This window comes from Candoia aspera, chromosome 2 (assembly GCF_035149785.1).
Source record: "Candoia aspera isolate rCanAsp1 chromosome 2, rCanAsp1.hap2, whole genome shotgun sequence".
Taxonomy (NCBI): Eukaryota; Metazoa; Chordata; class Lepidosauria; order Squamata; family Boidae; genus Candoia; species Candoia aspera.
In genome coordinates this window covers 19126952-19152414 of record NC_086154.1, presented here as the reverse complement: position 1 = coordinate 19152414, position 25463 = coordinate 19126952, and the positions used below count along the sequence as shown (strand labels likewise).

The 25463-nt window shown below is 43.0% G+C and overlaps 1 protein-coding gene across 2 annotated transcripts; it reads right to left on the bottom strand.

Moving 5' to 3' along the window:
* Positions 1 to 1071: 1071 nt before the first annotated feature.
* Positions 1072 to 25463, bottom strand: TTLL3 (tubulin tyrosine ligase like 3). Of its 2 annotated transcripts, XM_063291427.1 has the most exons (14): positions 25384 to 25463; positions 22892 to 23004; positions 22564 to 22738; positions 20456 to 20508; positions 19725 to 19853; positions 19089 to 19203; positions 18691 to 18819; positions 15991 to 16183; positions 14302 to 14450; positions 11698 to 11941; positions 9911 to 10346; positions 6607 to 7153; positions 3699 to 3851; positions 1072 to 2561 (listed from the first exon to the last, which is right to left on the bottom strand). In XM_063291427.1, exons 1-14 carry the CDS (start codon positions 25448 to 25450, stop codon positions 2353 to 2355), a joined length of 2712 nt encoding a protein of 903 aa, XP_063147497.1. In that variant the 5' UTR covers positions 25451 to 25463; the 3' UTR covers positions 1072 to 2352. The 2 variants fall into 2 exon arrangements, with proteins under 2 accessions (XP_063147497.1, XP_063147496.1); XM_063291426.1 differs by lacking the exon at positions 25384 to 25463 and having other exon boundaries at positions 22892 to 23454.

The following is a 25463-nucleotide window of genomic DNA, read 5'->3' as shown; positions in this document are numbered from 1 at the left end:
ATGCTGAGGCACTGGAACATACAGTTTCATGGATTAGACTGGAGATTCACTGTTTGTTTGTTGTACTTCTCCACCGCCCATCTCATATACAACGACTGGGCGGTTGATTAGAGCTTCCTAGATGAGAATCAAACTTCAGATTGTACCTCAAAATATGGAAGAAAGGTAACAGGAAGAACAGAAGTGAGGAGATTAGGAGCTGTCAGATACTGTTGTACTCCAATCTCATCATTCCCAGCCAGCATGATGAATGGCGGAAAGTTGGTAATTATGGTCCAGTAACTTTTGGTGGGCCAGTAGTTTATCTCTAGTGGACCATTTCCATTTATGGAACTGTGAACTGAAACTATGGGTCACCGAGTGAAAAGCATGATTATTTATAACAATGTGGTTATTGAAGCATTTCTAGTGTACCCCAAACCTATGAGTCAACTCATGTCTCAATGTGTTTCTGCAGCTGATGGTTTAATAAACCTCATCGCATTCCAATTGCTTGCATTGTCATTTGCTGCGTGACAAGCTGAAGTAACCCAATTAATCTATAAGCCAGTTCCCAACTTTCCATCCTAGACTGTATGACCAAAAACAGAATTCAGGGTAATGGGCTGCTATAGTCAACTGGTATGTCCTATCAGAATCAGTAGGCTGTACAATGCTTCAGTGGGTACAGAAATGCACAGATTGCACTTGGCTACAACTCATTAAAGCAGCCATATCCTTTCCCAGTATCCTGGAAACAGGCATGGCTATTTCCCTGAGCCACAGACAAGTGCTGCAGGCATGCCTCCACATACCCCATATCATCTTTTCTGCACCAACCTAGAAGCATTCCACGGCCTTACCAATCGAAGCAGGTGGAAGAAAGGCATAGGGACGATTAGGGATGGGAGGCCCTTATCCATCTCTCCACTTTCAAATAGACCATTTTCCAGGGCATACACTGCCCATGTCATCCCTCCAAATCTGAGCTACTGGCATCATATCCATGGGCACTAGAGTATTCCCACAGACTGGCCCTATTCCCCCCCACCCCACCCATTATACTACCATGTATGCCACAACACTTTTTTTTTTTAATGACAAAAAGCACATGCTTCCAATTCTTCCCTGGCCGCCTCCGCAGATGCCCACTTTCTCAGTGAACATTAGATAATTGTAGAGTACGAGGAGGTCACTATAGCTGAACTGTGTGTGTAGTGGATTTGAAGGAAGTAATGCAGAGGGTGGATACTGGTTAGAGCAGGAAGACAGGTTTGTGGGTGTAAGAGTGACACCAGGAACATGGAAAAACATTTAGGAAGATGTATTTTTCTGGAAAGGTCGGGGACTGAGTTGGCTGCCTGCCCAGAGACACACGGGCAAATTTGGTCAGCGATTGCGCTGGCACATCAGTTGGGTGGCACTAAAGAGTTATTGTGAAATATGCACACCATTGGAGAAGGATGTTCAAAGTGATTGTTTTGACTCTCCTCATAATACATAATACAGCATTTAGAGGCACCAAACTCACCACCACTGCATAATTGCATAATTATCCATTGAAATAATGGGAGAAACAGTTTGTTTTTTAAAGGATGAGGGACTTTTCTGAATTTGGCTTCTCTGCTGCAAGCACAGCCTGCAGACTGAATCTTGAATGGCTTTTCCCCCCGTTCTTTGCTTCAAACACCACCAACGGCCTAGAAGTTTCGCTTGCTTTTGGCAAGTTCAGCCTTTTTCCCATAACGCTTCCCCATGGTTTTCAGTCGTTTCCCTTCTTACGTGTCAAGGAGGTCACCAAAAACCACTTCTTTTCCAGGACAAGCGAATGAGAACTTCAGAACATCATCCAATCACAGGAAGCAAAAGCTCCTGAAGAGGGCTACAGCAGGGATTGAATCCCCCTTTCTGAATGCCACTTAGTCTTTCAGAGTCCCAGCACCAACTCGAAGAAAGGATATTAACCGCTAACAAAAGCATCACTTGGCAAAGCAAGGTCAATTCCTAAAGGCAACTCACATGGAGCTCTCCTCCCTTTTTTTATCAGAATGAAGGCACAGAGTCAGCCGCCAGGGTAGAATTATTCAGTGCGGATTCAGAATCTTTCCCCCCCACAGGAGGCAATACAGACATCTGGTTTTCAAAAGCTGGTACAAGAGGTGGCAGCTGCTGCTGATCCTAGGCATGCAGGTGAAGAAAGGATGAACGGTTACTGGATGGGGAGAAGGAAGCGTGTCCAGAAGGGGTGGGGTGACATTTCTGCAAGAGGCTGCAGCAGGAAATAGCTTTGGATCATCCTCTTGAGAGGTGGGGATGCAGAAGGACACACAGAGAGGCCATCATTTTACATGCAGGGTTAACCAGTAAGTCTTCCTAGGGCAAGAGGAATGCTGTCCTGTGAGCACTTAAGGATTCACTGTATACCTGAGCCTGGCAAGTGGTCACTGCTTTGCGGTAGAAGAATTTGGGAGCTGCAGGAAGTAAAGGCCCAGCTCTGGAGCAGCAACACAGCCTTTGCAAACTTGCCACAGCCTTTCCATCTTTGCAGAAGAGACAGGGGAGCCTGCGGGAAACAGCCAGGCCTGGAGAGGAACCAATAATACAGCACATGGGCTTACTGGCGAGTACCTGGACAGCTCTAAACAGTGAAACATCCTTTCAGTGCAGTAGGCAGAGAAAAAACAAAGCTACAGAGCAGTCTCAGAAATTAGGTCAATGCCTGGGTCAACTCCAGTTTGCAGCTGAAGGGTGGCAGTAGACAAGATTAGGCTATGTCCCTTCCCGAACTAATTATGGTTTAATTCACACCTACTAGCAAACCATAAAGACAAATTTCTAGACAGCGTCCCCAACCTGGTTCTGTACAGAAGTGGCTATTCCCAAGAATTCTGGGCATTTTATTTCCACATATTTGGAGGGCACCAGTTTGGGGATGCAGTTCTAAGGCGGGGTGGGGGGAGGATAATCCTGGGAGATGGAAGGACAAACATCACACATGGACCAAAGAGGCCCACAAAAGAAAGACACACTAATTGCAAACCAGGGGCTCTCCTTAAGGGGTGGAGGCTCTTCAAACAGAAACCTGATTAAAAGTATCTCGAGCAGAGTGAATGTTATGTGAACTAGAGAAAAAGGGAGCAATGCTTTTGGAAATGGAGAATGAAATCTGGAGAAAATCAGGGGGAGGAGGATTCTGTTCCAAATTCTATGGGATTTTATGGACTGAGGGATGCTTTTGCTGTGTTCTCAAGGAAAGGAGATATGGCTGAACAAACCTTGCATTGCAATTTGTCTGATGGACGCTCCAGTGATGTGACTCTGAGATGCGGTGGCGGGAGGCCTCCTGGGCTCCAGACAGCTAAAACTCAACTGTAATATTTCCATCACTGTATCTCAGAAAGGGTGCTGCATCATGGCTTGGGAATGCAAGCTGGGTAGCCCCATATGAGGCTGATCTCAGTCATAACAGACATAGAGATAGTAGATTGCAAGTTTATATAAGGAATGGATATTCCTTTCCACCAACAAAAGCTGTCATTTCAGCTTTGGGGACTTCTCACCTACAATCAGTGGTTGCTAGAGATTTACTTTACAGGGTCCATTTGCAAATTATTGAGATAATAAATGAAACCTACAACAAAATACAGCTAGTCCTCGCTTACCAAACACTCATTAAGAGACCATTCAAAGTTATGACGGCACTGAAAAAGGAGACTTACGACCAGTCCTCAAAGTTGTGGCTGTTGCAGCATCCCCTGCAGTCATGTGATTGTGATTTGGGCGCTTGTCAACCAGTGCACATTTATGATGGTCACAGCATCCTGCAGTCACATGACTGCCTTTTGTGACTTTCACAGCCAGCTTCCGAAAAGCTAAGTCAATGGGGAAGCCGACAGGAAGTCACAAGTCATGGTCATGTAACGTTGTGTTTAACAACCATGGGTGATTCACGTAACAACTACAGCCAGAACTAACATTAAGTCGGTATGGTCACATGACATTTCATTTTACAACTGCACTGCTTAGCAAGAGTTGCTGGTCCCAATTGTGGTCCGTAAGTAAGCACTACCTGAAATGCACTACAGACTTTTCCTGTTCAGCCAGCCGCTCTCAGCAACGTTCCTTCTCTTTTTCCCCCTCCTTCCCCCAATAACACTTAAGCCAACGTTTTGGGGCTCTTAAACGTGCTTAGCTCTCACTGGATTGTTTTGGTTTTCTCTGAAGTTCCTGCCTCAAACAATGTTTTGCATTTGCAAATTTTCATCTCCCAATAACATCAGTGCAGTTGCAGAGCCCTTCAAAAAGTTGCTGCTGAAAAAAGTTTTATGAGACACCAAGGTGGCACTGTTAAATGTGTGGGAACAATCACACTAACTGTATTTAATAGGCCTCTACAATATTTTGAATTTAATTCCCAGAAGGTACATCTGTGTGCATGAATGTTTTCAACTCTTTAAAGCAGCTATGTCTTTTCCTGGGCTCATGTAGTAGCTGGAGAGGGCAGCCCTGTCATTCTGGAACAATAAAACATCATTGTTTTAAAGAATTGCAGGCAGGTGCTATATTCATGTACCCACGGGTTCTGAAGCACCTTTCTGAATAAAATTCAAAATACCACATTAATGAAATTCAGTTTTTGTTCTACCCTTGCTTACCTTTTGGAGTGTGCCCACCAACATACCATTCAAAAGCCATATATGGCCCTCAACACATCACTTCTACCTCCCCAATTTATGCAAACCTGTTTTTTGATTTATGTGAGCAGTGCTTGGATGAATATACAAAGTTCAGCACCATGCATCAAGTTGGGTCCAGAGAGGCAAAGCATTGTGACCATTCCATGGAGACATTTCACTTTATAATTTTTAACAATTTTATAACAAATTTTAAAAAACACAAAAATTATCTGTGTCTATAAGAAGCAATGCACTGTAGTGTGTGAAGTAAGCGGTGGATGACAAAAGGGATTAAAAAGGAATGGATCTGGACATTTCGCCACTAGCAGATTCACAGCAGCACAAATGCTAACTGCAATGAAGCCGAGCTCATTTTCATCCTGCTTCTGGGGAAAAAGATGTGATGGCAACTGAGAGAGTTTCACTTGCTTTTTACAATTTGGCTGAAGGGGATCTCAAACTTAAGCCCTCGGTCAAATGTTAAAATGTTACAGGTGCATTATTCTAAAAGCCTAAGATAACCATTTCAGAAAGCGGCACAGAAAAAGCTCTATTCCTCCAAGAGCACAAATGAAAATGTGTCAATGCTTTTTAAAAATTAAAGATAGAAAATGCTTCTTAGCTACCTTGTACCTTCTAGAAAGGGTTCCCTTGTCCACTTCTGGGTCCAATCTGGCCAGTTTTACTAAAAGTATGTTTAGTTTAAAAACTGGTATAAAAATGTGATGGTTTAGGAATTGCTAACCTTTAAAACAGCCAGTTAAATGGAATGGACTTGTACTGGTCCATTCATGCCTATTCACAACCCAGAAATTGAAGATCCAGACCAATCTGAGTGATTTTAAAAATTAATAGAATTAGAGCATCCCATCCCTACCGTTTTTCCCCTGACCTAAAACTCCTGCAGCACAAAAAGATTGCCAGCACTTATTCCTCGGTCCCATCTCCCTGGCCAAAGCCCATTTTCTACCCTTCTACAGTACTCTATTTCAATCCAACAGAAAGCACCTGTTTGCATGGACCTAACTATACACTGCAGATCAGAAAACTCAGAGCGCCCTTTCGTATTGGCCTATGTCACCACCGTTCTTACCCATTTTCACCTGAAGTCCACTTCGTTATGGGCCAAACGGCACTGAGATGCCAAGACTGACTAGAGAACAAGCACACTGACTATTCCTGCTTGGCCCTCTCTATCTGAATCCACCAGGCTGGCCATCTTTTCTCTTTGACACTGAACATATTTGGCTCGAACGAATTACAACTGGCTACTGGTTTGCATTTGCCAGTGGTACTAGAACCATCCCTGCTTACGTTCATGTTCTTTATTTTATTGATGTAAACATTTATACTCTGCCCTTCTGTGCAGGCACAACACTCAATTCTTCACCTCTGAAAACTTTTGCAAGCCTGCTTTTTCCAAGCTACCACACAGTCTCTGTTTTCCTCATCCCTGCTTGTAACCCAGATGAACACTTATTTCTTCTCTGCACACAGCTGCCAAAGACAGTCATCCTAACAGCTGCTCATTGACCACAACCTACAGCTCACTCTGCCATGACACATCCTGGCCAGTTTTTCTGTTAAAATCCTTTATTGGGAAGGAGAGTCCAACTCCTAGCAACATGATTTCCTTTCTGGGTAGACCCACAGCAGTGCTGCCCAGACCCTATAGCATGATTTCAGTCTGCAGCGACAACCCCGAGGGGAGGGCGGCCCCTGAGTCATGGCCAGTTTCTGCCTCTCTTTGACTGTCGCCTTCTGATCATAGCCGCTCTAATGGCACTGAATTCTGCAGCTGAAGCTAACTCCATGCCCTTAGGGGACGAAGGAGTTGGGGGCAATGGTATGCTATGTATGAAGGAGTGTCCTACGCATCGTAAATGCGCATGCACGTTGCGCCTCATGGGAAAGGAGGAAGAAAGGGGAGCATGAGAAACATGCAGCTCACCAGAGACAGGATGGATTTCCTGCAGATGCAGCCTCAGGCCCGGCTTCCTACCTGCCATGCCAGTGAGCTTGGCATGACTGAAGGTAGGCTCCTGTGGGGTAGCAGTCAATTCTTGAGAGCTTGATTTGGCACAGAGCTGAGCTGGGTGTGTCACTTTACCTCCTGTCATGACAGTCGTGGTAGCCATACTGTGGGCCATCAGCACTCTTCGGTTACGGGGGTCTGTTTTGAGCTTGCTGGGCAGCTTAAACCCTGGAAAGACTTTGTTGAGGGTGGGCTTCTCCTTAACTTTGTTCTCCTTCCCAGGAGCTCCTGGCTCTGTGGTCTTGATGTTTGCTGCTGCCCAGCATGGGGTAGGTGCACGAGGAATACTTTGGTTACTGCATCGGCGAATCAATTTAGGGACTCTTTGCTGCTGTGGACCACCACAGCTGTTCTTTGGGTCAGCAGCTCCAGAGCCTTTTTCGGATGGAGGTCGAGGCTTCTTGACAGTGGAGCCTTCTACCAAAAGGCTGATGCCAATGTACTGGGGAACCTCCACAGCAGCCTATCACGAGAAGATGGAAGTGGATGATGGGGGACAAGTCAAAAGGAATCTATTAACCTATTCCAAGGGCAACTAAGAACGTGACACGATCTCTAACCAACTACTGAGACTTGCAAATGATAGCAAGGAAATACAGCTTACCACCACACCACAATCGAATAAGGAGGTGTACAGCACTTGGTTAATGTTATGTAGATGCTCTGTAAAGGGTGAGTGAAGAAAGAATAACAATTATGCAATAAACACCAGGTATTTCCAGATATATCAGTGTTTCTCAACCTCGGCAACTTTAAGACATGTGGATTTCAACTCCCAGAATTCTCCAGCCAGCATGACTGGCTAGGGAATTCTGGGAGTTGAAGTCCACATGTCTTAAAGTTGCCGAAGTTGAGAAACACTTGAGATTGATAGTTCCAGAATTTGAATCCTACAGATTCTTTTCAATTTTCAGATTCAGAAATTACTTCTTTACTATGGTAGAGGGGGTTGGTCTAACTATAAGCAAACAATATTTTTTAAAAAATTGTTTTGCATAATTAATGAAACTTTGGTATTTTGCATTTCAAAGATTCATATATGAAGAAAGGGTATGGAATGGCAATTCCCTCTCTCTGTCCATGTATCTCAAGACTTACTTCAGAGGATCCCTCAACCCACCAAGTCATATTTCAAGGGTGTACATGGAGGAATAGAGATGTTAAACTTGTGTTACGTGAATGTGATGTTTACTGCCACTCACAGTGCTTGAGTTTTTGTAAGAAATATACACTGATATTTTGTACTTCTGAAAATCCAGTGTAAAATGAAACAGGAATATTGTGTGTACTTATAATACACTGCAATCAGCACAGAATTCAAGTATAAACAAACAAAAATGTGTGGGCAATTGTGCAAAACAGGAACATCATTTATTTATTTTTATTTATTCAAATTTTGTTACCGCCCATCTCCCCCAAAAGAGGGGCTCATGCTTATTATTGCCCCTGTTTAGAAAATGTGAATAGGGAGGGAAGAAAAGCTAGGTGGCTGAGACAAGTATATAAACACCCAAATAGTTCTGACTGTGATCCATACTCTACATCAGTGTTTCTCAACCTTGACCATTTGAAGATGTGTGGAGTTCAGCTCAAGCTGGCTGGAGAATTCTGGGAGTTGAAGTCTACACACTTTCAAGTGGCCAAGGTTGAGAAACACTGCTCTACATGGATAGGATACATATGTTTCTTTGACCAAAACAACAAACAAAACCCACTAGGAATGAATTGTGTGAATTGGGTTTTGCAGTTCTGCAAGATCAAAAAATGGAAAAACAACAGCTTCAAGTAAAACTAGTCTTGCATCTAGATACAACCAAATATGGAAGCAATGTAGCCCTTCTGCTTGGAAAATGGTGGAAACATAATTTTTTTATGTTATTATGCATATTGTATCATTACAACTCAACAACAGACACATTCTTAGAGCCCAATTCTCCCTCACCAAAACAACAAAATTTTCACCTTCATTTAACCATTACAAAGCAAATATGAAAATGTTTGTGATAACTCTCTATAGTCTGAAATATTAATGGGGTATAAACATGCTTCTGATTTTCATTCTAAGTAATAATAGGTCTCAGGAATCAAGTTCTTGAGAAATGCAGAAAGCATTTAATATCTGGGACAGATAATAGGCACTTCCCAGGAGGTAGATCTCAAGCATCTGGATTTTTTTAAAAAATCATATGTGCATATATGATTCTACCGTGGGTAATGGCCTGAGTAGAGATCTACGGCTCTATCAAAATAAAGAAACATAATAACAAGTTCTAGACAAAGGTGCAATTTCTACTGGTGGGCTCATTTTTGTCTCGTATTTGGGTTCTAGATGCTAATATGCACAAGTCAGTTACTTATGTCTCGGAATGTGTCATAGATACAATTTCTTTAAGCCCAAAAAACAAAACAACACACACACGCACACACAGCGTAAGCAAGGCAAACACCTAGACTCATCAACAAAACTTCCACCAACAACACAACAGCCTCACCCCTCTGCTACGATTATATCACTGCGTGAGTTTCCCTGGCAATTCCTTGGGCTTTGTTGAATAAGGAAGCGAAGGAAAGACAGCTCAACAGGTTAAGCAACTGGAGGTGGGAAAATCAGTGCACCTGTGCTCTGCTTCCTGTCCTCAACCTTTTGTTGTTATGTTTTCTATTTCAGTGAGGGGGAACAAAACACCAGCAACCGTACAGGGGAAAGAGCAAAGCCCACCCCACCCCCATCACAACAGGGAGAAAATTAACATCTTGACTTCAAGGCCAGAATGAGACAGGAGTTTCCACCAATAAGAAGCTGCCATCCCACTTCTTTGATAGTGATGGGTGGGACATGGGAGATGACATCCCGAGTTCCAGCTAAGGAACTAGTGGTCTAGTAGTTAAGGCAAGTGGCTAGAAATCAGGAGACTCTGGGTGACCAAGCCGGCTGGGTGACCTTGGGCCAGTCCCTTTCTCTCAGTCCAACCCACCTCACAGGGTGGTTGTTGTGGGGAAAACAGGAGGAGGAAGGAGTATGAAGTATGTTTGCCGCCTTGAGTTATTTATAAAAATCATAAAGGTGGGATAGTAAAAAAATAAATAAAAACCAGTGAACTATGCTGCTCTGAGTTGCAAAGGCAGAACCCCAAGTTAGGTAGATCCAGTATAAAGAGAATCACCCTGGAAGAAGTGGGCTAGGCATCCCAACAAATTGGACTGAAACAGGGACACTAACCTGTTTATAGATGAGCTCAAAGTTTCCTGTGTTGCAGTTGCGATCATACTTGCGGTCAATGACCACCCGTAAGGTGTCCTCCTGCACACTGGCACACAGCCGGGTGGTGATAGAAGTAGAGGCCGCCATGGTGGGGCTGGCATTGATCTCAATCAGCCATGGCTGGTAGTTTTCTCCAAAGAGGAAGTCTGCGCCATAAAGCTCAAAGCTGTTTTTGCGGAACTCCACTAAGTCCTGAGAGGTCTGTATGGCATGAATGATGGCTGCCTTCATGCCAGGCACAATCACCTTTGACCAGGCTTCTGGTGCCCCCATTTGCCGCAGGTGGATCTGGAATTGCTCAGAAGACCACATGTTGTCAGGGGGAAGCTCAGAGTGGCGGTTCAGGGAGTTCTCATAATGTTTCTGGATGGAGTTATTACACAGGTGGATGGAGCTGGGTTGAAGAAGAAGACGGGATCAGTGACGGTGACTGGATTAGAGGCAAAGGATTTTAACACAGGAAATGCTTCTTGGGTCCTTCTCCTGTGTGGCTCTGAAACTACAGAACATACTTCCTTTGGGGTGGCGATTAGTCCTCACTTCCTCTGTTTTTTTAGAAAAGTCATCAAAATGCCTCATTTTACCAACCTTTCCTATTGGTGTTTATCATATGACGATTGTTACTGGATGTTCATAATTATTATATTAAGCTAATCGTGTGTTAATTAGGTTTGTTTTTTATTTGTAATAGACTTGAATGCCATTCTTGGTCAGAAAAGCAATAAACAATACTAATGTAAGAAACTAATATCATTTCAATTTTGAAAAACTGAACAAATGTGGGAAGCAATCTTCTACCGAGCCACACCAACAGTCTACTTATATCTGTATAGACTGCCATAACAAATGAGAATAGCCTTCAAAGAGTTCGGCCAGGAGCCTTTCAAAGTTTTTAGCGCTTCATCTACGGTGATAGACAGAGACAGCCTTTCTGGCACGCCCTTCCTTGCTTTAATATACAGTCTTCGTTCTTGGGAATATTTTCCCACAAAATAGAGCTCCTCTAAATCAATCTTTACCTGCTCATTCTGCCCCCAAATACCCTTAGATGTCATTTACAGCTCTCTTTTTTTTAATTCCTTCAACTATATCTACTTCTCAAGTGAGTTTTCATGTCTATATTGAATTGATACTCATTTTCACATTCCAGTGCAGTGCTTCTCAACCTTGGCAACTTGAAGATGTGTGGACTTCAACTCCCAGAATTCCCATGCTGGCTGGGGAATTCTGGGAGTTGAAGTCCACACATCTTCAAGTTGCCAAGGCTGAGAAACACTACTCTAGTGTATTCGTTTCCCTGTTTTTTTCCTTTTCCATCTCCATCCACCCCATTCTACCCTGCTTTTTTTTCTGGTCTTTCCTGTAAGGGACAAATCTAATTACATACTACTTCGCAGTTCAGTAAGCTTTTCTGTACAAAAGTCCTCATCTAATTACAAGAGGATTTCCAGTTAAGGAACTGCCAACTGAAGCATACAATTACTGTATATGAAGCTGCCCATACCATTAGCAGTGCTCCGAAGTTTTCATATAGGCTTTCCCAAACATAATATTTACTCTGGAATAATTTGAATAAATCCTGAAGATTTTAAGGGGACATTAAAAAAACCCAATTCAGATAGCAAATAGATTAAACCAAGGTTCTGAATGACATCCTGACAAGACAGAAAATCTTACTGCTGCTTCTTGCCCTTGTGTGCATCCATACATGGAACATACAGCCGCCAACAAGAAGACAAACTCACGTATCCAGATTGTGTAAGGAAAAGGGCTGTGTAGAGAAACGGATGTAGCTATGTCGGTAGAACCAGATGGTGAGGGGGTTCCAATCAGTCACCAGAAACCATTGCCGCAAGTCAAACTTGGTGCCAAAGATGAGCAGAGGTGTCTCAATATATTTCTGGACCACCCATTTGCCATCCTTGACAATCATGGGGTCACAGTCCACTAGTTTCAGAATATCCCCTAAGCGGTCCATGCACATGATCCCTGTTGGAAAATGCTCTATTTATTTGATTTATAGCCTGCCTTTCTACTCCGGCGAGTACTTAATTCAGCTAACAAAACGTTTAAAAAGCAAAAACAGAATATCAAAAGTTAAAAACATAAATCAAAATGCTAAACCAGTCATAAAATAAATTAACAATTAAAAGTCTGGTAAAAGGGGTGTGACTTACCAACTTTGTTCCACACCAACTATCTATTTATTTATTTATTTATTTGATTTCTATAGCCACCCATTGACCTCTAGGTACCTTGTGCATGCCCACTACTGAGTGCCTCATTCATCTTCATGGCTGTAACCATCCACAGTGTAAATTGCCTAAAACCCCAGATCCACAGTCTGTTACCAGTACAGCATATTATTTGTAAACAATCTGGATCAAGAGCTTTGGAAAACCAGATGGTCATGAACTTGGCAAGGCAAAGATTAGAGTTGGACGACATCTGTTCAGGTTAAATTGCCCTGGAATTGTTCTCTGACACCTTTCAGTGTTCCTTACCAATTATGTGAAAATACAGAATTTGAGCTCACATATCACACTTAGCCATAAAATGGTTTGTTTGGTCTTAACGGTCTTAAGCAAATACAGTTGTAATCAAAATTATTCAACCCCCATTGCAAATCAAGTTGATTGTCAAAATGTACGGACTTTCAGCTGTTTGCAATGAACAAATCAAACAAAAGCAATTGAAATAGCTCAACACAACGAATGCTTCAAGTGGTGTCCCCAAAGTCAACTGAAAATGCAACTTATAATGACTTCTCCAGTCTCAAAATTATTCAACCCCCTGAACAGAATCCGTCACAACAGCCCACATACAGTATGCAAAACAGGTGTTGTCTCAAGCACACCTGATGCAACTAATCAAGGGCTTCACTAGTTGAACCAGGTGTGCTTGAGCTGGAACACATGAAATACTTGAAGTGGCCACGGGTTTTTTGAGTGTCACGTTTGACTGCATGTTAGAAATACAGTATGGCTAAGTCAAAAGAATGCTCCAAAAAGGTAAGAGAAGGGATCATTGCCCTTCACAAACAAGGAACAGGATACAAAAAGATAGCGAAGGCACTGAATGTTCCTAGAGACACCATTGGAAGCATAGTTCGCAAGTTCAAAGATAAAGGAACAGTGGTTACACTACCTGGACGGGGCAGAAAAAGGAAGCTGTCAATGGCTGCAACCAGATTTCTGAGAAGGCAGGTTGAGAGAAACCCTCGAGTGACTGCAAAAGACCTGCAGCAAGACTTGGTGGCAACAGGCACTGAGGTTTCAGTGAGCACAGGAAGGCACATACTAGACACAGGTTTCCATGCCAGAACTCCAAGACATACAGACTGCTGACCCAAAAGCACAAGAAATCAGCTCCAATATGCTCAAAATCATATAAATAAGCCACAGAAGTTTTGGGATTCTGTTCTGTGGAATGATGAAACAAAACTGGAACTTTTCAGCCCAATGGATCAGCGGTATGTCTGGAGGAAGAAGAATGAAGCATATGCTGAAAAGAACACTCTGCCTACAATTAAGCATGGTGGTGGCTCGGTGATGCTCTGGGGCTGCTTTGCATCCTCTGGCACTGGAAACCTGCAGCATGTGGATGGCAAGATGGATTCATTGAAGTATCAGGAAATCCTAGGAGAAAACGTCATGCCGTCTGTAAGGAAGCTGAAGCTTGGGCATTATCGGACCTTCCAACAGGACAATGATCCCAAGCATACCTCAAATTCCACTAAGGCTTGGATGCAGAAGAAGTCCTGGAAGATTCTACAGTGGCAATCACAGTCACCTGACTTGAACCCCACAGAAAATCTGTGGTGGGATTTGAGGAAGGCAGTTGCAGCATGCAAACCCAAGAATATTACTGAACTGGAGGCCATTGCTCATGAGGAATGGGCTAAGATTCCTCAGGAACACAGCCAGAAGCTGGTGTCTGGCTATGCATCTTGTTTGCAGCAGGTCATAACAGCAAAAGGGTGCTCTACTAAGTACTGAAGATACTTGCCATGAAGGGGTTGAATAATTTTGAGACTGAAGAAGTCATTATAAGTTTTCAGTGGACTTCGGGGATACCACTTGAAGCATTCATTGTGTTGAGCTATGTTCATTGCAAACAGCTGAAAGTCTGTACATTTTGACAATCAACCTGATTTGCAATGAGGGTTGAATAATTTCAACTACAACTGTACATCTGGTGCAATACTTTCTTACTGAACAAATGATAATTAAACAAACTGGCTTTGTATGATGCGTGAATCCAGCCAAAACATCAGCATCTCTCAACTGCTTTGTCAATTCCCTCTCTCAAGTTATTTGGGGTATTTAATCCCTGCCCACGGTACTTACCTCTGCCACGAGACTTAGCTCCTGGTTTGACAATCCAGATGCTCCTGTCCCCTTCCATGTCCAACTGTGGGACGACCTTTGCCAGCCGTTGCAAGATATCTTCACAGCGCTCAATGAGGCCACCCGTCTGCACCAACTGTGCTCCTTCACTGCAATGACAAATACTTGACCCAACAGCATGTCCCAATGCCCTTCCATTGTCATAGCCTATTTCAGGGATAGGTAACCTGTGGCCTATCGGTGGCAAATGAGCCCCAAGAAACTGTATTACTACATTTGGGTGGCAAGCCATTAAGAAACAACACCATAATTTCCTACTATTTGGGGATAGAAAGATTTAGGAAATTGTATTGTAAACTCTTTATGTGAATACACTAGAAGTTCTCATACATCTCCCCTCAACAGGAAAACCACTGGAAATCAGTCCTATGGCATCATGACATCATGATGCCGTTGCCTCACCCACTGTAGCCCTTGATTGTCAGAAAGTTGCCTATCTCTGTCCTTTTCAGTATGGACAGCCAAGTATTCTAAACTGCACAATCTGTGAGCGACGAACAGAATGAGATGGTTTGACTATTATATTCTGAGCATTAGCATTCTGTGCAGACCACTGTAATGCCAGTGGGAAAGCTCCCTGAATATTAGGACTACTTCCGTATGTAAGGGCTACACCCATCTGAGATTAATACTGTAACCCTGCATTCTCATAAAGTGATCGGCCTTGCATAGGTCTTTGCAATGTGAGCTGATTAACTTTCAGCTGTTTCTGCTTGTAATGGTATGTGGGAATGACCTTGGGAGACAGGAGGAAGAGCCACAGACTAGAGGTATCTCAAAAGGTATCTCAGTCCACAGAAGGAAAAGAAGTGTGGGAAGCCTCTTAGAAGGGACCCTCCCTAGTTTTCTGGAAAATGAAAGTACAGGAAGGGAGAAGGGCTTTCAGACTTGCAAGATTCTGTTACTGCAACCTTACAATAAAGGTAGCGTTGGTACTCATAGTTTGTGCTTCTTGCCTGGACTAGCTTGAAGGACTGACACTGCTCCAGAGGAAATTCTGAGGAGACAGTATTGCAATACTTCCTTTGCAGCTATGGGGCAGTGGTTTCCCACTGGTGGGAACTCCCACCTCATCCTGCCTCCCCACATTGCAGAGTTCCCTCCTCCTTCTTGAAGTCAAGGGACTATTGTGCCTTGGCATCTTCCCCCTGTCCTTCCTTCCTAGTCAGTCTAAGACAGTGTTTCTCAGCCTTGGCAACTTGAAGATGTGTGGACTTCAACTCCAGAATTCCCCAGTGCCCGTGTGGATGTGCCGTATGAGAGAGAGAGAGAGGAAAATGAAAGAAAGGAATTGCAGAAAAGATAATGATGCAAAGTTTATGGTTCAGTCCCACTGCCTGATATGTCCTCCTTAGCACAATCAAGCTACAAAGTAGTGTTAAAACCCCTGATTTCTGGAAGTGACAAACCTCATCATCTAACCTTATTCTTCAAAAAGAATGAAAAAGAATTACTGCTAAATATATATGGACATACATTTACACGCACCCTATACAAACCTATTGTTGCACATATACATAGGCACACAAGTTACATTAATAGATCTGGAACATTATACTCACAAAAATGAGGTCTATGGATTGCAGAAACTGGTGGTTTCCCCCACAAAGTTCAAACTCTTATACTTACTGGGCTATCTGATAGTAGCTATGTAGAAAATCCTCCCAGTGTGCTTTTGTCAATAGCAAGGTGGATCCAGGTTCTTTGTCAATGTCCTGGTGTCTCAAGGTGCTCAAATGCTCCTCACAAGCATGTATGGCTGTCTCAATCAGCTGGGATGAGACATTGGCTCCTTTCTTGTGACGGACACATTGCTTGGCTTCTAGAAGGGAGAGATTATTGACCCAACAATACTGAGTGTATGTGATAGGCAACATCTGAGGGGGGCGTGTGGGGGCAAAAAGGCAAACTGGTGGAGGTCAATACACAAGCCCCGTTTTGTATGTAAGTATTTTCAAGTCAGACTTGATTCTTGATGACTGCCTAGATGTGTACATGTACAAAAGGGACAGACTTACCACAATATCACATCCCCATCTTGCTTTTTTTACCCCATCCCACCCCCATTCCCACAGATGCCATTGAGTCAATGCACACATAACATGCCACAAATGAAAACCCAAGCTTTTAACACCTGTATAGGCTGGGATGCACATTGGATTAATCTTTTGCATTCTCTACCAATTTCTCTTTCATAGGCCAGATGTATTAACCTACAGCATTCCCTAATCAGCATGCTGGGTGTAGGAATAAGGGGACCTGTATTCTCCATCTGCCTGGACAACACCGGATTGGGAAGGTTTCTGTGTTACGTATTAAGAAGGGAATTCCAGAATTATAACTGTTAATCAGATTAAAAAAAAACAGTGTGCCATCTTATCGTGACATGGTTATTAAAGGACCAGAGGGAAGCTGAAATGCTTTCTCTCACAATCAGTTAGTGATACACCAATGTAGTATTTTGAATAAAGTTGTACAGAACTTTGGATGCAAAGACAAGGAGATACTTCGGAGCATGCATGGGCACTCATCACATCTGTCTTAAAGCCACTGCATCTTTTCCCAAAATCATGTGGCTGCCCTCCACATCTGCAGCAGGATTCCAGGAAAAGATGCCTACAGTCATGGGTGTTATATGGCATACCCATATGTTCCAGAAAGCCTTTTTGCCTTCAAATTTGAAGCACTTCATAACCCTAGTTTTGAACACCTGATTTTTCCTCCACATGGACAGCTCCAATCAACAACAAGTTAAGTGATTTCCAGGCCTCGGTTATGGAAAGTATGTCCAGGAACGAATGTTTAAAAAGAAGGAAGCAGCAGCATTTGTGGGTCAAGGATAAGGGGTCGGAGTGATGCAAGCTGTGTTGTGACATAACTCTGCTGCTTTTCTACATGCATTGCAACATCACACCCAAGCCCCAAGGAGTGGAGCTTGCAATGTAACACTGCTTTCACCATCCTGACAAAAGCAGCAAAAACCTGTGAATACTGCTGCAAGGGAACAAAAGAGTATAAGACTTGAAATAAAGAAATTGAACCTTCCCATCAGTTCTTGCTTTATTATTATTATTATTATTATTATTATTATTATTATTCAAAGCAGTACAATACTGAGAATACAGTGTATCACAACTTGAGCTTCTTGGAGCTAAAAATGATTAGCTATTAGTACAGCGTTCTCCACATGTAAGGGCTGCTTGGGTGCATCAAAACAAGAACAAACCACCTGGAGTAAGCTAGCTATCATCCCAAGTTGGTTTTTGCTCATCTAAGCATTAAACCCTTTGAAAGCTCAAAACTTACTAAAGTGGGCTTTTATGAAAAGTGGATGTAACAGATAATCACTGTCATAAGCAAACTCTTCCAAAACTCAGAAATGGATTATTTTAGATATAAGCTAGCCCAGGGTTTCTCCACCAGGGTTCCGTGCAACCCTAGGGTTCCACGAGCGGTCACTAGGGGTTCCCTGGGAGATCATGATTTATTTTAAAAATTATTTCAGTACAGGCCTACCCATGAAACAAACAGAATAATTTTGGAACTTGTGGCCTATATTTGAGCCTGAATGGGCAGGGGTTCCCCAAGGCCTGAAACATATTTCAAGGGTTCCTCCGGGCTCCGAAGGTTGAGAAAGGTTGGGTCTAGCCCAAACAGTACCAACACATTTACAAAACTTATTTTCAAATTTCCATCACCGCCCATCTCCCCCGAGAATGAAAATGAAAAGAGGTGCCTCTTTGGACCGTATGGAGGTGGTGCCCACCAGGGCTGTGGCTTCTGAATCTGAAGTGATTAGTCTCAGACTACTTCAAAGTGCCCAATATGGTTCTAACTGCCCCATTTTGCAACTAAACTTCCTTTTAAAAAAAATTCTGAGCTCGGTAGCAGGATAATACTGCCACATCCCTGGTCTAATCAGACCTGGACAAGCCAGGAATGCAGTACAGCTAGGTAAAATGTATTTTTACGGGCATTTACAATAAGGAAAATAAGACAGAATCCCTAAAAATGTTCTGGGAGGATAACCAAGCATCATTCAGAGAAAGGAAACAAAGCCTATGTGCATTCTAGTTGTGCTGCTCTGACTCACAGACTAGAATTCCAACACTTAAAATAGCAGTTGTCAAATCATAAAGACTATTTTCCTGCAGGATGCAGTCACCTTGAAGCATGCATAAAAATAATAAGACAAAAAAGCACTTAAACCCCTTGAGCTTCTTCCCATTTGCACTAATCCTATGGTGTCCAACCTTTCAGGCTTTCTATAGACTCTGGCAAGAGATTATAGTTATTAAATCCTCCACGTTTTCTACTAGCTGCACCTACCTGAAGGCCCTTGACCACCATGGGGCTCATTCCGATTTTCATCCGACGCTGCCACGAAAAGTGGCTTCCTCCAGTAACGCTTCACCACTATTTTGAGAAGGCTCCTGGCTGCAGTAAGACGGAAATCCTCTACCATGAAAAGCAGAAAGGCAGAATGTGATTCCTAGAAGGGCAGTTATTTCAGTTTCTGTGCTTGCTTCGTCCCAAGAACTCGGAGCACTGGTGCACAAGCCACAGCCTGCAGACTACAATGCAACTCCCACAATACCTTTTTCCCCCCGGTTGCCCTGGGCCAGAAGGAGCTCTGTCCATGGCTCTAACTGATCTGCTGGCCAGGGCGATTATCTGGCCAGTGGGAAACAGATTGCTGCTGACCAGGCGTGGTGAATACTTCTTACCAATAAATGCATGCTTTTCATCTTTAGCTCCAAGACGATAACACCGTGGAAAAAATGTATCTGCATCAGCCTGGTCAAACCATGGCAGGTTACGCAGGTTAAGACACAGCCCTACCTGAGAAAGAGGATAGGCGTTTAAAAAATGTCTGAAGTCCATGCACGTGTGTATATAAAGTCCTTTTGCTCAGATCCTGTCAGCTGCTGGATCTGGATACATCTTCTCAACACATAAGACATACATATCACAAGAATCACAAATACATGATATTTCAGCAACTTCATCACCAAGATATTACCCAATCTCACATAAGAATGCAGAAATCTTGGTAATTCTCTTTGAAAATCTCATAAGATGTCAGGCAAGAACACTGAAATGTCAGAAATAGGCTATTTCTTGAGAGAGAGAGAGAGAAATGCACACACACACACACACAGGTATGTTTGTTTAGGTTCTGCAAACACCATCTGGGGGTTACAAAGACATCCTTTACTTTTAGGCACTCTATGGCAGTGTTCCTCAACTTTGGGAACTTTAAAACGTATGGCCTTCAGCTCCCAGAATTCCCCAGGCTGTATGTGTGTGCCCATACACACTTCTGTGTGTTCCAGATATTTACGAAACAGTCCTCTGCTCACCTTGGTGGTGAAGGTGCCTGCCCTGGCGTAGTGATTCATCATCTGGTCCTTGCGCAGGTGGCGACAATCAATAACATCTCGCCGATTGGTCCAGATGAAGTAAGGGATCTGGTTACGAACCAACCTTGACTGCCAATGAAAGAGTGCAAAAAGGAACAGCAGGTAAAGACACAGTACAAAAGTGTAATGGTTTGAAGAACAGTAGGGGATGGTAAGAGGTTAAATGGCAAATAATTAATTGTGAGAATTCACAGTAGAGAGAGAAGCTGGATTTGTAAACATATACGGATGGTTAAACACCTGGCAGCTCCATTCCCACAGCAAACTACATTTGAGTATTTCTAACCTGCATTAGATTTTTTGTGGCTTAGAGTCCTTTGTGAGCCTAGCCTATTGGGTTGGTTTATTATTTAATGTATGGTGCAAACCTAGAATTAACCCATTTAATTCAGTAACCAAGTTAGGCATGTTACATGAATGAAGCCAAAGGATATTGCGGAATATGACTTGGATTGAAGAGACTCCTACAGGGCTAGGAAGCTCACCACCTGACCTTGGGTCTGTATTCCCTCTAAGGCAACTTACCTGCCACGGCTTCTGTGAAAAATAAATTTGAAGGGAGAGGGAGAACCAGGTAGCCTGCTCCTATTTCTTTGGAGGAAAATGGAACAAAAACTTAATCATAAAATGAAGCACTTAAAGGGCAGATCACTCTGGCACCCCAAACTAACCATCAGGCTATAGGTACCATCAGTATCATCCTGCTCATCTTCCTCTTCTTCATCTGTAGGGTGAAAAAAATGAGTAAGAATTAGAAAGAAACAGCTGTAATACAACAGACATGATGAAATGCTTGGCTTGGGATCACGGTATCTCAACACTGCCACTTATACTGTGATCATCAACCAATATCCTTCTCCAAAGAACATCTCTATCCATCTACAGCGAGAGAGGCTTTTCAGCATTAGCCCATGCTGACAGAATGCCCTTCCAAGGGATCTTTGACCTGCATAACCTTTGATGTATCTTAGACACTGGATCAGTGTTTCTCAACCTTGCTGGCTGGGGAATTCTGGGACTTGAAGTCCACACATCTTATAGTTGACAAGATTGAGAAACACTGTGCTAGATCAAAACTGATTTATTAATTATCTTCCTATATTTATAAACTATGGAGTTCTTGCTGCTCTCTGAGCTTGGTTGTTTGCTTGCAGACATTTCATTATAAACCAGGGTTTCTCAACCAGGGTTCCGCAAGAGGCCACCAGGGGTTCCCTGGGAGATCACAATTTATTTAAAAAATTATTTCAAATTCGGGCAACTTCACATGAAAGAGGTAAGTTTCATTCTTTGTTTTTATCGAAGAACACTGTTCATGCATATAGTACATACAGGCCTACCCATGAAACAAATATCATAATTTTGTAACTCCCTATATTTGTGCCTGAGTTTGCAGGGGTTCCCTGAGGCCTGAAAAACATTTCAAGGGTTCCTCCAGGGTCAAAAAGTTGAGAAAGGCTGTGAGTGGTGTTTTACTTCTTTTAATTTTTTTGTTAAAACAACCATGAACTCACTGAATAAGAAGGGGTATATAAATATTTGAAATAAAATATTTCAAAATTTCCAAGATTTTATAAAAGGCTATAGGGGTGGAGTAAGACATCTGCCAGCAGCAGGGAGTAAGCAGATCCTCTTTCAGAGGGTTATAAAATCCTCTGGAATCAATTTGAGAGTAAGGGGAGATGCAAAGAGGACCAGAAAGTACCATTGTACAACTAGAAGGATTTCCCCCAAAATTCGGCAGCTGAACAGCAACAGTGGCAGCTATCAGTAGCACATGATCCTCCCATGCCAGCTGCTGTCAGTGGGTCTGGTACCATGACTTATGAACAATGTAGTTTAAGTACAAAACGTGCTGAGTGATGGGCCTGCTCTGTGGAACAGATTCAGTCTGAATACAAATTCTTTTCATACCACTGTAAGAAAAGGCCCAGGAGTAGCACCGTGCTTCAGATTCGTTCCAAAAAGTTGTTACAGAACATGTAGGAGCATGAACACAGCACCTGCCTGCAAATGCTGAAAGCAGCTTCGTCTTTCCCTAAGATTTTTGGCTTCCACTGCACAATCCTGGGAAAAATTTGAAGAATTGCAGAGGGTGGCACTCTTATGCTCCCCCATGTTCTGAAGTACCTATGTGGAATTGAGTTTGAAGGGCTGCACAGCCCAAATAAATACTGAGGGGATAAAACAGACTTCCCTGAGCTGGTGCCACTCAAATGCATTAGATCAATGTTTCTCGACCTTGGCAACTTTAAGATAGGTGGACTTCAATTCCCAGAATTCCCCAGCCAGCACGCCTGGCTGGGGAATTCTGGCAGTTGAAGTCCACCCGTCTTAAAGTTGCCAAGGTTGAGAAACACCGCATTAGATGACAAGTTGCATATCATGGTCACGATGACTGGGACTAATGCAAAATGAAAACCAAGTATCTGGAGGGCTCTAAATTTGGAGAAAACTGAGATAAAAATGGAGATTATGTCCATATTAAAAAAATGATTGTGCTTCTCTTCTCTTAGTTGGGGAATGTGCTTCCAGAATAATATGGAAAGGGTTACCTGCAGCAGTAATATTATTGCCAACAGTGTGCTAGTGGACCTTGTTGGCAATCCTGGCTTTGCCCAAGACTCCTTTGGAAGAATACCAATTTATGAATTGTATCTTCCTTCTATCAAAAAAGCAGCTGTCTATGTAAGGCTGTAGAGAGAACAATAAGCTTAAATAGTGGTTAAAAAAAAGAAAAAAGAAATCCAGCAGTGGCTGAGGCTCCTGAAGGACTTACCATCATCAGGTGCATCACTGTCATCACCATCTTCATCAGCTTCGCCATCAGGGAAACGTTCCCGCTTAGTAACAACCTTAGGAATCTTTGGGAACTTTCTCTCCACCCAACCTCGGACAAGCAGTCGTCTTCGGATGATCGGGTAAGGACCATGTATCATAAAGATCTTCCGTTGCTATGAGTTAGCAGGAGAATTAGAGGATTAGCTACTTTGGACTCCAGGAGGGAGGACTGACTGGATCTTAGCGGCAACACTCCAAAACAAAGGAAAGCAAGAAAACCTGGACAAAGGCTGATACAGGGAGGCAACTTCAGCCAATATCATTACCTTGATGGCTCTCTCCACATATTGTCTGGCTTGCTTGAGGCGATCTGGGTTGAAAGAAAAGTTGACATTGATGCTGCGTTGTGTGCGTCCCTCTATTGGTGTGGCTGCATATCCTAGGAAGGAAGAAAAGAAACAAAATTGCTTTCCCAGATTCATGACTTCCAATCTCATTTCATGCAATGGGACTAATATCTGTTTGACACTTGAGCTGCTGACTGATAGTGTCCCACATAGTTCCATGTTGTCCCTCACGTTGCTCAACATTTACATAAAACCACAGGAGAAGCCATCTGGAGTTTGGGGTGATATCAGTATGCTGTTGACATCCAATATTATTCTTTACCAACCAATTAAGGAAGTAATTGGAACCTGTGGATACTGCCTAAGTTGTATAACGAGCTGGATCAGGGAGAACAAGCTGAAATTAATCCAGACAAGATGGAGGTACTGTTGGTTACATATGAATTTGGACTTGGAGAGTAAGTTTCAGTCTGTTTTGGGTTGCACTCCCTCAGAAGAAGCAGGTTCACAGTCTGGAGATGCTCCTTGATCTAGCAGTTGAGGCCAAGAATGTCTTACACAATTACTTCTAATTTATCAGTGGTATCCTTTCTTGAGCCAAGCCACCAGAGTCGGCAACAATTATGTACCCCTTGGTTACATCCCATCTTGACTGCTGTACCACACTTAATGTGCAGCTACCCCGTGCATTGCCTGAGAGTGGCAAGTGACTCAAAACGCAGCAGCTAGCCATATATAGGCATAATCATACGATGCCTGTACCAAAAGATTTGCACTGCTTGCCAAATCTTACTAGGCACAATTTAAGGCTTTGGTATTGACCTTTAAGTGAGAACCAGTTTGGTGTCGTGGATCAGGCCTCTGGCTAGGAACCAGGAGATTGAGTTTTAGTTCTGCCTTAGGCATGAAGTCGAGAGAGTCACCTTGGGCCAGTCACTTTCTCTTCCAAAAAAAATGATACCAAGAAAACTGCAAGGACTTATCTATGGAGTTGCCAGGAGTCAAGACTGCCTCAAGCTGACTCAAAGGCACTCCCCCACCCCCCAAAATTGTTCTTTAAAGCACAGACTTGCTTAAGGCCTGTCTAGTGAAGAGGCCACCTCTCCCATTAGGAACCCATATGGTTGTTAATCTCAGCAGGAAAAGCCTTTCCAAGAGGTCACTCCTGCCACAATCCTGGCAGTGTGGGTTTGGGGTGTGAGCTCATGAGCCCACACAGTAGCAGTTCAAGCTTCTGTCTGTCTATCTCCTTCCTTCCTTCCTACCTACCTACCTACCTACCTACCTACCTTGATGGCTTTATTGTGTCAGCTGAATGCCACCCAGCAGCTCTTTTTAAGGTGACTTGTTCCCTTCTGGGGAAAGATGTTCACCAAGTCTATCTGAAAGGCTTCTGTGAAGAATTCTTACAATGTATGGCAGACAAGCGTTGGACTCCAGCTGGACAGTGCCAACAGAGAGGATCAGAGGCTTGTATTTGTGAAGTGATCTGGATTGTTTTGAGCCCATCACTCCCAAGGAAGTGGACAGGGCCCTCTGCAGTGTTATGAGTGTTAAAGGTACTGGTCATCACCTGCAAGGCCCTAAATGACTCTGGACCTGGTCAGGTGAGGGACCTACTGATTCCATCTCACAAGAAGGGTGTGTCCTTTAATTTGAAGGTAGGGTTCTAGGCACATAGCATTTGTATTTGTTGGTTCTTATTTTTCTTGTGGATTTTGTTTATATCTAGGGGGGTAGGCTTTTTAAAATATGTTGACATGATTCATTTAGAGCCTTTAGGAATGGGCAGCGTGCAAGTAAAACAAGTAAAAAATAAAAAAAATAATTTAATAAAGGGAACTAGAGAAATTCATGGAGGATCAGACTATCAACGATTACTAACTGGTTATATTGTAGGAGGAGAACCAGATTAGTCTATGGTAGCTACAAATCAGGAGTCTCTTTATTTATCTGCATGATCTGCATGATCATCTTGTCTTCCCTCCGCCTCATCCTGATTTAAATACTGCATTAGTTTAGCCCATTCTATACATCTGATGAAATGAACTTATATAGCTTATGAAACCTTAAACTTTTTAACAAACTTTGAGAGTCTGAAAGGAAGCTTCCAGACCCCAGCTGGTTATATATTACCTCCAAGATCAAAAGCAACATGCCTCTGACAACCAGCTGCTGTGAAAAACAGGCAGAAGCCAATGTTTTCGGTCACCATCTGATGGAAAAATAGAATGCAGGGCTACGCAGGTCATGGACTCAATCCAGCAGGTCTTCTGATGTTCTTAACAAGAATGTGGTAGCTGACGTAAATGAAGAATGTCACGAAACCTTAGAGCTTTTTCTAAGAAGTGAGGAGGGCACCAACTGCTTAATATCTCTTCCTAACACAGGCATTATTATTTAATGGAGCATCAACTTGCAGTTTGCATTGCTCATGGTACATAGGATCTGGCAGTATCCCAGCCACTTACCTTCTGGCCTGTATCTGCTGGTATGTGACGCAGTAGATAACTGGTGGCCATTAGGAGGCAGGCGCATACGTTCGACATTG

Bases quoted from the DNA above. Each gene is read 5' to 3' on its own strand.
- TTLL3 (XM_063291426.1), bottom strand. From the start codon at position 23,155: ATGTTGAGCAACGTGAGGGACAACATGGAACTATGTGGGACACTATCA. The intron at 19,204-19,724 runs GTGAGCAGAGGA...CCTCTTTCTCAG, and splicing joins CAGGCACCTTCACCACCAAG to GTAGGGCTGTGTCTTAACCT. The intron at 2,562-3,698 runs GTAAGTCTCCTT...GTTCCTCTCCAG, and splicing joins CACAACTTTGAGGACTGGTC to GCCTGGCTGTTTCCCGCAGG.